The sequence below is a fragment of the Phyllobates terribilis genome, unplaced genomic scaffold (genome assembly GCF_046119375.1).
Source record: "Phyllobates terribilis strain yellow unplaced genomic scaffold, ASM4611937v1 Scaffold_7__3_contigs__length_470593459, whole genome shotgun sequence".
NCBI classification, from domain to species: domain Eukaryota; kingdom Metazoa; phylum Chordata; class Amphibia; order Anura; family Dendrobatidae; genus Phyllobates; species Phyllobates terribilis.
This window is the reverse complement of record NW_027362767.1, coordinates 134,512,101-134,527,424: the sequence shown is the minus strand read 5'-3', so window position 1 is coordinate 134,527,424 and position 15,324 is coordinate 134,512,101. Positions and strand designations below refer to the sequence as shown.

The 15,324-nt window shown below is 44.3% G+C and overlaps 1 protein-coding gene across 2 annotated transcripts in view; it reads left to right on the top strand.

The window, feature by feature from the left end:
• FSIP1 (fibrous sheath interacting protein 1) overlaps positions 1-9,142 on the top strand; it is a 58,876-nt gene extending 49,734 nt beyond the window's left edge. For both annotated transcript variants that reach the window (XM_073639202.1, XM_073639201.1), the window contains exon 11: positions 6,995-9,142. In XM_073639202.1, coding sequence (XP_073495303.1) covers positions 6,995-7,210 — 216 coding nt within the window. In that variant the 3' untranslated portion in view covers positions 7,211-9,142. The remainder of the gene's footprint in view (positions 1-6,994) is intronic.
• Positions 9,143-15,324: the final 6,182 nt, after the last annotated feature.

Below are 15,324 nucleotides of genomic sequence, written 5' to 3'. Positions count from 1 at the left end.
CAACAGGGTTCCCATTTAGTTATCATAAAACCATATAAGATCTATGTACAGGCATACACACCGGATTTTTCGGACTATAAGACGCACCGGACTGTAAGGCGCATGGGAGTGGGTTGTAGTGAATATTCATGGACTTTAATAGCGGACACACAGACCGCCGGCCGCTGGAGGAGCCGCGCTGTGGGTACAGTGTGAGCGCTTTTAAGGAAAATGAATATTCACTGCTCTCCACGCCCTGTCTCCTGTGGCCGCTCCTCCTCCGCTCCCCCCACACCCGCCACCACCCACAGCCACCATATACATATACAGCCACCATATTCAGTCATATATTCGGACTATAAGACGCACCCCCCCACTTTCCCTCAAAATTTTGGAGGAAAAAAATGCATCTTATAGTCCGAAAAATACGGGACCTACTTTTTTTATTTTTGTGTCCATATAATTATATGGGGGCTTGTTTTTTTATTTTTTTTATTTACCATGTTCGCTATATGGTAAAACTGGCTTGGCACTATGATTCCCCAGGTCCATACGAGTACGCAGATACCAAACATGTATAGTTTTTTTTTTGTTGTTGTTTTTTTTTTATTTAGGTGGTGAAACTTTTTTGGGAAATTTAAAGAAAAAGTAAAAAAATGTTGATTTTGTCTCCATTTTCCGAGACCAGTAATAGTTTCATTTTTTGGGATCTGGGGCCGGGTGAGGGCTTATTTTTAGTGCCCTGAGCTGACGTTTTTATTGATGCCAGATACAATGTTTTGATCGCCTGTTATTGTATTTTATTGCAATGTTTTTTTTTAATGGGGCAAAAGGGGGGTTATTTGAACTTTTTTATTTTATTTCATTTTTCATATTTTTTAAAAAAAATATATATATATTTGTCTTCAATAGTCCTCTTAAAAGACATTAAGCTGCGATTGTCTGATCACCTGTGCTATACACAGCAGGGCTTCAGCACTGCTATATATAGCAGAAATCACGATCTCCTATGAACACCTGCCACGAGCCGGCGTTCACAGGAGATTCACAATGACAGGCACAGGGGTAATGAGCAGACCTTTGGCTGCTATAACAACCCATCGGTGTCCCGCGATAACTTGACAGGGGCGCCGATTTGCGGGATGAATGATGCACTTCTGGTAGGTGCGTGTTAAATCCCACTGTCAGTGATTTCACTGCCTCCAGAATTTCACAGCTCCGTACACTGTGTAGTGGTCGTTCTCAGGTACTGCAGTTTAGCTCCTATTCTTTGTCAGCTCAGATATAAGCAGAATGTTGGTAGTCTCCCACCTATTTGATATTCATGATCTATCCTAAGAAAGGGTCTTCAGTACCATAATTCCGTGAACATGAGGCTTTGGTTAGTGAGCAGGTGCTCGGGATTTGTATCTATAGTTGTCTCAGTGTTAGGGTTAGCTTCTTGATCACCCATCGGTGTGGTGGGTCATTCCCTCAAGTAGTAAATGACCATTATTCTAAAATGCTATAAAGAGAAGCCAGCAGCCAGAGCTGGGGATGAGAATGTGTATTGCTTCCCCTCGCTGCTGAATGGAGGTATTGAGCTCTGCAGGAGGATTGTCTGAATGTGATACATCTCCTGGCTTCAGGTAAAGGGAGACGACGAGAGGAGGAGGAGGTCGTCCTTTTTCCTAGCCCCGGAGCTGAATAGCATTATTCACGTGTATGATGGAGGAATACACTGCGTCTCTTCTCTGAGACATTCTGCATCGCTATGGGGTGGGAGTGGATTAGAAGGATGTCTTCAAAATGACTTTCCATTACCAGAGAAGGGGTGCAGAGTCCATATGCCCCTTTCCCAGCTATAATTATAAAAACCACATGGTAGATGTATTACACTTACTACAGTTTTTGCATTTTGGTGGAGAAGCATCAAGTAAAGCCTATGCATGCATGAGATAAGCGGTGCTATGTTGTAGGTGTTGCTGAGCCTCCTCTCTGCGGTGCTGGCACTGTAGCTGGTAATTGATGAAAATGATGGGCATGTTGTGGCTGGCACTGAGAGACCCTAAATAGTATGCAAACTGGCTGGCATTGTTTGGCAGGGGCACACTATAGGGTGCAGCTATTCCATCATTGCCTGACATTAGGCTCCTCAATAAAAACAGCCCGTGGCCGGCAGCCTCTGACTTTTATATGTTCATGTGACTTCTAATATTCTCATAATTTATGGTGCAGGCAGCATTATTTCATATATAGGAACCTATTAGTCAGAAATTTCTGATTTATTTTCTTCCCCACGTAAAGAAATCGGAAAAGGTAATAAAAACCATAGGTTCTTCCGAGTGCCGCTACGAGGTGATGAACGAGCTCCCGTGATGAATTAGGTGATTTATGCGAGTGTACAAAACCTTATGGTGAAAACGCTATACATTATAAGACTTCAACAGTCCCTTTACATTCGCAGAAAATACTGGGCAACTACTTATGGCCACAAAGGGACCTCATAAAAGTTGCTTACTTTGTAAAACCCTATATTCCCATGTTCCTTATCTAGTACTCTGCCTGTATGTACCATTTTTCTGTGCCAGGCAAGAATCAAGATAAGCAGTCAGATAAGCCGTGGTTGAACATGTGCAACGCTTACAAGCGGCTTGCAGTAGAGCTTGTAAATGCTGCTCTGAACCTTGCTGTTAGTTTCCATTCCAGCTAACTTCCTGCGATGCTGCGGCCTTTGCTTATAGGATCGGTGAATGCATAGATTGGACCAGCGGCACAATGATGTGAGTAAAACTGTCAATCAATAAAGTGTGTCCCGTGTCCCAGGAGGGAGGTGAGCTCTGCCCTCCTGAGAAAGCAAGATGAAACACAGTCTTTAAGAAATTTATTATTGTGAATCCGAGTCGGATGGTTGGCTTTTGGGAACCAGCTAACCAGCTAATTGACAGTTAGGAGCCTCTTTGAGGGAAATGGTGCAGTCCCTTATATTGCAGGAAAATGAGCCACCCTGCAGATGTAAAGTCCATGCAGTAGTGAAGACAGATTCTTAGACTGCAACAGTAATAACATTATAGAATAGCCCACACCATTGTGTCCGCTACACAGAATTATCCATAAAGTCGGGCCCCTAAATAGAAGTGACCATAAAATAATTGCATAAAAGGTTACTACAAAGTATGTATGGCTACAGTGATGACCACACAAATGTGACAGTCTGATATAGCACCCTTCTTCTCCATGGGACTACTGTATAGTAACAGCAAGTCACATTTGTACAAGCAATCAGTATCCTCCTGAATGTAGCTGATATAAGGTCTACCGGAAATAGTGGATCTGTAGTCTAAGCCAGAGGGTCAGGACTGGTCAAGCTAAGCTCTCGTAATGATGGTCAGAGCTGGTGAAGCTCTTGCAATTATGGTCAGAGCTGGTGAACCTCCTGCAATGATGGTCAGAGCTGGTGAAGCTCCTGCAATGATGGTCAGAGCTGGTGAACCCCCTGCAATGATGGTCAGAGCTGGTGAACCTCCTGCAATGATGGTCAGAGCTGGTGAACCCCCTGCGATGATGGTCAGAGCTGGTGAACCCCCTGCAATGATGGTCAGAGCTGGTGAACCTCCTGCAATGATGGTCAGAGCTGGTGAACCCCCTGCAATGATGGTCAGAGCTGGTGAAGCTCCTGCAATGATGGTCAGAGCTGGTGAAGCTCCTGCAATGATGGTCAGAGCTGGTGAAGCTCCTTCAATGATTGTCAGAGCTGGTGAAGCTCCTTCAATGATTGTCAGAGCTGGTGAAGCTCCTGCAATGATTGTCAGAGCTGGTGAAGCTCCTTCAATGATTGTCAGAGCTGGTGAAGCTCCTGCAATGATGGTCAGAGCTGGTGAATGATGGTTGTGATGAATGTCAGCAGAGAGATCCCGCAGAGTCCCACCGCTGCCTCCACTTGTGACGGATCCACACCTCGCCACCCGCCTGATGTCACAGTTGCGTCAGACAGAACCTGTGATACGGATCTGTCCTTTGCACCAACGTGATGTTCCGCACCCCCTCGGGGACACGTAAGGTCGGATTGGTACAGTTCTACAAAGACACCCCCTGTCCACACAGGTACAGGAAGGCACTGGGAGGGAGAAGAGGTGGTCCACTCAGTCACTGACGTGGCACCACACTCACTCACACCCCTGACAGGCTGAGAGGCCCCTTCACTAGCCCCAGTGAAGCAGAACCTTGTGGGCCTGGTAGAGCTGCCACCAGTTTCTATTAGATATAATTCCAGCTAGGACCGGGGGATTATATTGGGCCAGAAACCAGCCCGGTATCGTGTTTGTTGGGCCTAACAACAGACGTGAGATTTCATGGATTGAGATAAAAGAGCATCCCAAGGTTAAATTATTTATTTAATCACCTTAAGGGCAAACTATACAATACACTATATACATAAGGGTTATACATACATAATGGTCAGAGTTGCAAACACAATAGTAGTGGTACAAAAGATATAAGCAGTCATTAAGAGTCAGTTACCAGTCTGATGGAAGGCCTGGCTTGCGGGGGAGGGACTGCCACATGGGAGGCTTGTGATCCCCTTTGTTGCGGGTCTTCTCCCACATGATGTATTGTGGCGACCTCCCAGGAAAAAGACCACTGAGCTAGGGCTGCTGGAGCTCTTAACCCCTCTGGGTCACTCCCCCTCCTGCCCCCTGGCTGGACCTAAATCTCCACCCCTTTTCTCTCTCAGCTAAAAACTCCAAAAACTAAAATGGGCTATACTTTCTTAATGGACGGTCCTAGGGAGCCGATTCCGGTGTCATCGGATCCAGCCGGGCCCCTGCTATGCGTGGAGACCAAACACAGTGGCCCTAGGGGCTTCCGAAAGGCTGTGCCATGTATCTCTCTATCCCTATGCGCTGTGCTGGAAGCCAGGGTGACATTCCCCGATCTCGAAAATCTAGGTTATGAATAACTGGGACGTATAATATTCCCAAAACTTGGTATTGAATTATAATTGTCTGACACAAAGGGACGGCCGCATGGCTGGGATCTCCAGGGGGACTTCCTGTAGCAGCTCACAGCTAGTTGGTGGGGGTTTTGTCACTCACTGTCCCTCAGCTCCCTTCCTTCTTCTTTAGCTGCAGAAGTGTCGAATTACAGCTGTACATTGTAGACCTCTATAATCCCTCACTAAACAGGGCACAATGATTGACATGGGATTATATCTTCAATACTCTTCACAATGGTCAGAGCTGGTGAAGGTCCTGCAGTGATGGTCAGAGCTGGTGAAGGTCCTGCAGTGATGGTCAGAGCTGGTGAAGGTCCTGCAGTGATGGTCAGAGCTGGTGAAGCTCCTGCAATGACTGTCAGAGCTGGTGAAGCTCCTGCAATGATGGTCAGAGCTGGTGAAGCTTCTGCAATGATGGTCATAGCTGGTGAAGCTCCTGCAATGATGGTCAGGGCAGACAGCAGAGAAGGGATCATAATAGGAAGCTAGTTTGATCATAACCAATAGAAATTAAAATTTGGAGTAACACATTTGTATTTAAGGGGAACTTTAGGACTTTATTGTTCAGACAATTAGCGTTGAGGAATCTTTGGTTGGCAGGACATTGTTTGAAAAGAACATCTTTGGCATCTGTGCATATATACACTATAGGCAGCAGCAGATGTACCAGCGGGAGGGCAGTGATGAGGAGCAGAAGTCCAGGCTAGGAATCTTGGAAGAGAGCGAAGAGATGGGAAACACCAATGCCAGTGGTAGAGCAGCAGTGGCTGTGGGGGGTAGCTTTCTTTTCTTTTGCCAATGTTATCCGGCTGGACTGGAAAAATCTCAGTCTCCAGACATAATTGTTTCTGATCAACGACAATAACCTAAGATCCTGAAGGTGGTTTGCACCACAAACTATATTAGAATGTTACGTATCTTTCATTATTCACTGGTTAAACTGTAGAGAACAAATATAAGATCGGTAGGTGTCTTTTAGTAACCCACTGTTCACTAGAGTGGGTACCCTAATTCATGTCCATCCCTGCTGCCATGTCCATGCTGGGAATACATTGTATGGAGCCTCTCTGCACACGCCTCTCGGAAGTGTAGTGAATGAGTGGCTTTATAGAGGAGCCAAGAAGAACGCGCCTGCTCACACTGTGCGCACTAGCACTGACACCTTGTGTATGGCCGGGCTCCAGCAGTGTCATTGCGCATGCGCACACACGTGCTTCGTTCAGACAGTGCTCGCACTGGGAAGTGAGCACTATCAGTGTGAAGCAGGGGAAGGCCCTCAACATTCAAAATAAGGCAGCGTAACAGTGCACCGAGCACTACGCCACGCTAATGGGGCACCAAAGCCTCTTATATTTGTGTGAATTAAAAGTATTATTCTTAGGCACTGTACCTCTAACAGGTTCAGTGCTAGTATGATTTTTGTTGGGTGCCATGTCCCTTAAATCACTGTATAGATAGTTTAATATTATATGAAAGTCGCTCAAACCAACCGATTTTGTGTATATGGGGGGTCCTGACTCCCCCCGGATAGATGTTGTCGGCAGAGATAGGGATCAGACCATTGAAGATTCAATGCCTTATCCTTTTGTTTTCAGGGGTGCCTGGCAGTGGCTTTCTCTTCTCTCCTCATTGAAGTGACATGGCTGCTTGGCCAAGTTGAGAGTTAGGAGAGATGGACGGGAGACTGTTAGAACATTCAGTGGACATCTCTCGTGTATTGCCAGAACCGTGCTCCTTCTGGAGTTGGTATGGCATAATTCATGCCCTTTAATGGCAGCGCACCATACTTGGTAGGAGATATGAAGGCCATGGTCTCGGCCTGGCATGTAACGTCAGATTTGCATATTTTGGAGGGAATTATTACTGCGCTGTTAAGGGGTCTCTATATAAACATGGCTGCCTCCGCTTCCATACGCAGCTGTTCCTCTAGGAAGACGTCTGGAGAATACTAGCCCACACTTACAGGAAGTATGTGTGATGCTGAAGTGACTCATTACACACATCCTCCATTGTACTGTCATCTCTTTACCTCCTTTTCAGGAAGTTTCACTGCTCAACTTTGGAAACCTGGAGACTTCGCCGGGGGAGAAAGTTTTACGTTACACAAAGGAGCTGCGAGAACAGAAGACTCGTCTGAAGGAAATAGACCAGCAACTTGAAGACATCCAACGGAGCAGCAGCAGCAGCGCTCTAAGATCAGGCACTGGTTGCAGCTCACTGCCGAGTGAGTCATCTGAGCATATGTCAGAGTATTAACATGGGCCTTATTCTTCACACAATGTCTCTGTGTTTCTCCATGACGAGTATTGGGACAGAAGGACATGATGTACAAACGAGAAGGAGACAGACTCGTCATTATATAAAAGAGGTGAAGGTACTAATAAGTAACAGACCGGCTCATTAAAAGGCCCACGCTCTCAGCTTATGGAACTTTCTTAGCAAAGTCGCAAGTCCGTACCCAGGAATCGGAACAGTTGAAACATTTATTGGGGTTATGAAAGCTTTTTTTTAATATACTATTAGGGCAGTCTAGTTATTAGAGGGGAATCCCCCCCACCATTCTGGACCCTCACCTTTGACTCCAAACGTCTCATTTCGGAGGATCCAGCATGTCCATGCATTACATGGTCAGCTCATCGGTTTCAATGGGTGCTGTGTAATACTTAATTTCCCCTGTGGTGGCACTGTAGGGAAGCCGAACACTTTCTGCTAGGTTCCACCATCTTATCATCAGGCCCAACTAACTAAGAAAAAGGGATTATTCAAAGCAGGCAGATGCCTTCATTAAATTAGGCACTGAAAATCATCTTGTTAGCAGATTACTGAAGGAAGTATGGGCTCATGCGCATGACAGATTCTTGAGATGCTGATTTTAAGGAATTTTAATCATGGTTGCAATGAGAACTGAGAATGTAGGATACCGATTGCTGGGATAAAAGAAGCTAAAAAAAGACTTAAGGTGTTCATACACTTTATAGGAACATCAGCTGAACGCACTGATTTCTGGTGGAACTGGACGACTATCTAATGATTGTGGCGATCAGGGAAAAGAAGGACGGGGCATGTTGGATTTCAGTATGCTCGCTCCTTAATTTTCAAGGGACTTAAGCTACTGCTAGAGTTGTTTGTCAGCAGATTAATCCCCAGTCTCCTTTGATAACACAATCGAGTTGAGCGTACATGTGTTGGGAATGTCGATTGAAATAAGGTATGGCCTCTCATAACCATCTGCAAATTGGCACCACCATTTGCCGGCTCTTCTCAGCGCTGCTATAGGTGATTGAGAGGTCTCTCACTTAACGAGAGACCTTTCAAGTACCTGTAGTAGGGCTGGAAAAATCCCGCAGGGGGAAAAAAAAGCTAGCCGTATGGAGCCCCATCCCCGACCTAACACCCGGACACTCCCCCCCCCATGTGCCATATTTGTGCAGCAGAAGTAAGGACAATATGCATGGAGCAGGCGACGGCTGTTCTACGGAGCAGGCACACACCAATAACTGCTGCGATTGGAGCGAGCTCTGCGCGCAGAAGATTAATTCCTTAGATGCCATGATGAATAGCAACCATGGCATCTAAGTGGTTAGATGGTGGGACTTTTTTTTACTCCTGTTGTGCCCCCTCAACTCAATGCGTTGTTTAATGGTAGATTGGGGCCCTATTTTAGAACTTTGATATTGGGCCCTCAATTTGTTTGTATGTCCCTGGCTGGATCCAGAAGAGTTGCCCTATAATAAGTTTTGGAACCAAGTTTTCAAAGTTATGATGCCCCAGGGCATCATGTTCAGTGACACTCCTTTCTGGATGCACAGCGGATGTACCTTGTGTAGCCGCACAGCTCGCACCGCCCTAACCAATGCTTGCCTATTACATTCACAGTCTTTCCAAACTGTTTAACATGGACCAGCTTTCCCAATATTAATGTCATAAATTATCAAATAAATCTCAGACCAGATGAGGCTGGTGTACTTACTTTGAGAATCCATGTCAGAGTGGCCATATAATCCTATTATAAAAGTTTTAATGCCCGATCCTAAAATGAACATTTTATTAGACCAGGTTTAGCTCTATGGTGCTAGTATTTTTAGTATTCGTACATCATTAGCTGATAACAATGATGAGTGTCAGAACACGAACGCAAAAAATCATTGCATTACCGAATTGCCTGACCAATAAAACAATGAAATCATACATCTTTTTATCTGATTTGTTTGTTTAATTTTTTTTTTTTTTTTACGAAAACTCGAAGGGTTCACAAACTTCCTAACACCACTCTTACATATCGCATTACATAAGCACGCTGGGAGCACTGATTTTCATTTCATCTATACGAAAATAATCAACTCCATTTTAAATATGGTCGAAAATATGGTAATGGATATAAAAAAAAAATGGGAAGAAAGTTAAGAAAAAAAGACCTAATGCACCTTTGACCTCGAAAATAATGACCATAAGCATCAGTATCAGTGATAGAAGGCTACTCGTGTGCAACGATCGGTTCTTGAGGTTACTTCAAAAATGTTCTACAGAATACCACACTTTGTAGGTGGCCTCTGTTTTACTTAGTCAACCACAAAGTGTTATGTGGTATAATGCTGGTTACTATCTATGATTCAGAGGTTGAATATAAAAAAAAAGCAGGTTACATTCGGGAAGTAGAATACTTGAGTTATGAAGTCATAGTCTCGTGAATGAGTGAATATTGAATTTGATGTTTCAACCAACTTGCTGTAAAGTGCTGACCAGGCATAGCTAGATCTAGCCCGTCCAGCGGACCAGGACCCTACTCTGTATTCACCAGGAGAGAGAAATCTGAAACAGCTGCCTAGAGATGGCTGTCTCTGGTTTGGCTTATACTCCTTGTCATATTTCAGCCGTATCATGCTTTCTGAACTGTCGGAAATACAGACCGATTCCCTCATTACTTTAAGACAGGTTCCACACTTCAACATTTTGGAGAAACCAAAACTTGGAAAAAAAGAGCTAGGCACAGGAAGAGATTAGTCCTTGGCACTTCCCTCTGGCTTCACCCCACTTGGCTTCATTGACAGGCTTCTACCTAGAAGCAAATAGGGAGAGGCCGGTCAGTTAAGCCAAGTTGGGTGATGAGGAGCCTCCCAACAGATTACTCTTCCACTGCCCTTCTCTTTACTCAAGCTACATTTTCACCAAAATGGCACAATGTTTCAAGATTTCAAGATAAAAGATAACTTTCTATAATGAAGACTCCTGTCCCGATTTCATGCTGCTTCTGTTTGGCTCTTTTTAAAAAGGAGACATTGATTTGCAGGGTATAGACCTATTTCGAGCACCAGAAGACCCTTTTCATCCTTCTAGAGGAGATGTAATTTGCATACTTTTTTCACCAGAGAGCATAGCCTGGAATAATCCCTACTTAACCTAGATCTCTGCAAGGAGAACCAGTATGGCTATACTGATGTAATAGTTGTGTTAAGGGCTCACCTGGTGAGGGGGATTCTCTAAGCCATAGATCAAGTTGAGCAGCTTGGACCAGAGGACTGATGATACAGTGGAAAACGACAGCACTGGAATCGGTGAGGACTACTACAGCAGATGGGCAAGGGATACTGGACACACTAGATTCTGCTGGAGAGCAATCACATGCAGGAACAGCTGAGAAGTATATGCAGTCTGGAATGTGCAGCAAGGTTATAGTTAATGAGAACGATGTGTGTGCAGTCAAAAACTTTCAGCAGGGATATGGTTAACAGCAGGGCAGAGACGTACAGTAGTGTTCAAAATAATAGCAGTCCAATATGACTAACCAGACTAATCACTGTTTTTGGTATAAATGATATTACCACATGTCAAACAGTTTACCAGTTGGTGCAGTAGATTCTAAGAAAACCAACACTCAGGATTCAGGTTTTTAAGTCTGTGTATTTGAATAATTAATTGTACGGGGGTTTGTTCAAAATAATAGCAGTGTGGAGTTCAATTAGTGAGGTCAATCAATGTGTGAATCAGGTGGCCCTTATTTAAGGGTGAAGCCAGCACATGTTGTACATGCATTTCTCCTTGAAAGGCTGAAAAATAAGGGTTGTTCAGAAAAACAGCGTACTTTGATTAAAAAGTTGATTGTAGAGGGTGAAACTTATAAAGAAGTGTAGACAATGATAGGCTGTTCAGCTAAAATGATCTCCAATGCTTTAAAATAGAAAGAAAAACCAGAGAGATGTGGAAGAAAACGGAAGACTACCATTCGAATGGATAGAAGAATAGCCAGAATGGCAAAGGCTCAACAAATGATCAGCTCCAGGATGATCACAGACAGTCTCAAGTTACCTGTGAGTACTGTGACAGTTAGAAGACGCCTGTGTGAAGCTAATCTCTTAGCAAAAACGTCCCTGCAAAGTCCCACTGTTAAAAAAAAGACATGTACTGAAGCGGATACAATTTTCCAAAGAACACATCAACTGGCCTAAAGAGAAATGGAGAAACATTTTGTGAACTCATGAAAGTAAAATTATTCTTTTTGTCCGAGAACCGCAGACAGTTTGTCAGACGACCCCCAAACTCTGCATTCAGCCACATTACACTCTGAAGACAGTGAAGCATGGTGGTGCAAGAATCATGATATGGGCATGTTTCTCTTACTATGGTGCCGGACCTCTTTACCACATACCAGGGATCGTGGACCAGTTTGCATATATTAAAATACTTGGAAGAGGTCATGTTGCCTTACGCTGAAGAGGATATGCCCTTAAAATGGTCGTTTCAACAAGACAACAACCCTAAACACACCAATAAACGAGCAAAATCTTGGTTCCAGTCTAACAAAATGGAGGTTATGGAGTGTTCAGTCCAATCCCCGGACCTTAATCTGATAAAACACTTGTGAGGTGACATCAAAAATGCCGTTTCTGAGGCAAAGTCAACAAATGCCAAAAAATTGTGGGATGTAGTCAAAGTATCCTGGGCTGGAATAACAGTTGACAGGGACCAGAAGTTGGTTGACTCTATGCAACATAGATGTGAAGCAGTTCTAAAAAAAAGTGTGGCTATACAACTAAATATTAGGTTAGTGATTCACTGGAATGCTAAATCTTTAAAAAAGAGAGAGTACATATTGTGAGTTTGTAAAGACAAATGCCGACACTGCTATTTTATAGAACATCCCAATGTTCATTTTTTTGTTATTTTCTGTAAAGTAGTTAAGAATTATATACATTTCTCTTCATGTTGTGAATTAGAAAACAGTGTGCAATGTCCCCAATGCTGGAAATAAAAACTAGTAGAAAGATTTTGTGCTTAACTCACGTTTTTGAACACACGGCTATTATTTTGCACACTACTGTATATTCAATCAGGAACTTGCAGCAGTGATATGGTTAATAGAGATGTATATGTAATAAGGAACTTGCAGTGGGGATATGGTTAATAGCAGAGATGTATATGCAATCAGGAACCTTGATAGCAGAAATGATCTAGCCATTTGAATCAACAAATCTGAGAGAGGATTCACAAGTCTAAGTCAGGAAATGGGAGTTAGTTGCTAAAAGCAGGTAGGACTTCATGGGAAGATAATTAACCAGCTGACTGGAGCAGTCTTGAGGTTGATGAGACTAAGGCCACTGCCCCACTATCAGTTTTTTTTCTCAGGAGCGGGAGCTTAAACCAGGTGAGGAACAATCATAGAAAAGGTACCCTATTTTTCGGACTATAAGACGCACCTGGGTTTTAGAGGAGGAAAATAGGGAAAAAAAATGTAAGCAAAAACTGTGGTAATGATGCCCTGTTAAGGGGGGAGAGGGTCTGCTGCTGACACTGTTATAGAGGTAATATCCCCTAATTCTGTTCTAATAGCCCCCATCCTGGTATGCTTGGCACCCCTCATCCTGGTATGCTTGGCACCCCTCATCCTGGTATGCATGGCACCCCTCATCCTAGTATGCAAGGCCCCCTTCATCCTGGTATGCATGGCGCCCCTCATCCTGGAATGCTTGGCATCCCTCATCCTGGTATGCTTGGTACCCTTCATCCTGGCATGCATGGCCCCCCTCATCCTGGTATGCATGCCCCTCCTCGTCCTGGTATGCATGGCACCCCCACATCCTGGTATGCATGGCACCCCCACATCCTGGTATACCTGGCAGCCCCACATTCTGGTATGCCTGGCAGCCCCAAATCCTGGTATGCCTGACACCCCCACATCCTGGTATGCCTGGCACCCCCACATCCTGGTATGCCTGGCATCCCCACATCCTGGTATGCCTGGCACCCCCACATCCTGGTATGCCTGGCACCCCCACATCCTGGTATGCCTGGCACCCCCACATCCTGGTATGCCTGGCACCTCCATCTCCATTACACAAAAAAATAAACACTCCTACTCACCTTTCTTCTCTCCTCCAGCGCTGTGTCCTCCTCTGCAGCTAGCACAGATCTCCCTGTGTGAGCCGCGCATGACGTAACTGACATGCGTGCTCACACAGGGAAATGCTGTGCCGGAAGAGTCACTGCTCCCCACGCTGGGACTCTGTGCGTGGGGAGCAGTGACTGCATGCTCCTTGATAGCGGGCGCACACTGGAGCCGCAGCGCGGCTCCTGCTGCCGGGCTGTTGCCTGTGCCCACTATTAAAGAGCATGAATATTCACCCCCTCTCCACTCCCATGGGCATGGAGAGGGGGTGAATATTCATGCTCTTTAGTAGCAGGCACAAATGACTGCCGAGCGCTGCATGGGCGTGGGGAGCAGTGAATATTCATTTTCTTAAGCAGCGGGGACAGTGTAGGCTGCAGTAGCCGCTGCTGCCTCCTTTATCCTGCTCCTCTGCCGCTGCTGCCCCCCCATAACCCCACCACCCACAGCAACAAGACAGTATAGAATAGAAGGTTCGGACTATAAGACGCACCCCCCACTTTCCTCCAAAATTTTGGAGGAAAAATGTGCTTCTTATAGTCCGAAAAATACGGTACAATAGAAACAAGTCACCAATTCTGCACTCCTGGTATTGGCTCCCACTCCTGAGAAAAAATACTGACCGAATACTGATAGTGGGCCGTGGCCTAACTCCTGCAAAATCACCTGGTAGCAACGTGCTATACTTTTCTGATCATTGATCAGCTGGCCTTAAAAGGTCTTGGATGATGTCGGAGGTGTTTGCTGGATTACTAGAGTAACCTGGAGTGGACCATTACAAAGGGAGCAAGACCTGGTGCCGGAGTCAGGACAGGCGAGTAACAAGTTGGTTGTTTGTCCTCTGGGGTTAGAAAATGATCGTTTCAAAGGAATATATGGGAAATGGAATATATGGGTAATGGAATATGATCACATTTCTATAAATTTATTATAGCGTAGTAATCTCTGCAGTTCTAAAGCGTTAATTTTTAGATTACCTGCCTAATTCTCTCTGTTTTCTGTGCCTTATTGTCAAAGACTACATTTCAAAAGAAAGCACAAGTAGGGGGCTAGTCTCCCACTGTTTCCCAAGATGAAGGGCTGCATCTGGTACCTGGTAGTCGGTCAGGTTTCACAAACCACTGACTTCATAATTCTACACTATGAAATGTGGCTATTTGTAATTACTTAGACCAGTACAGATCAGTATTTTTGAAATTTATCCAGAAAGTGGACAATCCCTTTTAGAAATCACCAAAAATTTTCCAGCTATTTCGCTTAATAAAAAGTATACATAGTAAGAAGTAGCAGAAATCACCGATGAGTCTTATGAGAATTATGTGCTCCTACATAGTTGTATTAATGAGCAAATAAATTCTGTTTGACCCGCTCGCTATGAATCAGCGGAAGCTCCATGGAATGCTTACAGAACAACTCTTTATTTGGCTGTATACAGAATAATGGTGTGGGAAATACTCATACCGAATGACTTCAGATAGCAAGGAGCCAAAATCATATCACCAGACGATGTTACGTCATGGACATTAATGGAAACATCTGCTGTATAGCAACCAGATGAAGAGATCCAAGTCTCTATAGACTGAACGCGGTTTTAAAAGAAATGGTGATTGTAATAACTCCAGCCCTAAAGTTGGCAGATAGTATTCTCCAAAGCGTCTCTCGAGAGAATCAAGCTGTCTTCAAAAAGGAAAGTATATTGTTCTTTTATGAATAATTAATAAAGAAACCGGAAATTAAAAACCTTTAAATTATTTTTTGTTAATATCTTATTGACTTAATTCTCAGCTTATTATGCGGAAAACAGATGCCGGTTGACAACTACTAATGACCACCATTATAATTCTTGATGATTTTTTTCCACTACAGGCAGTCTACGGGCTACAATTTGTATGCAGGTTAGAACAGGGCCAGCAATTTAAAAAAAAGAAAAAACCCTCAGCGCGGACGTCCGTGTCCATTCTTCTTCTTTCCTTTGTAGCAGGCCGCATTT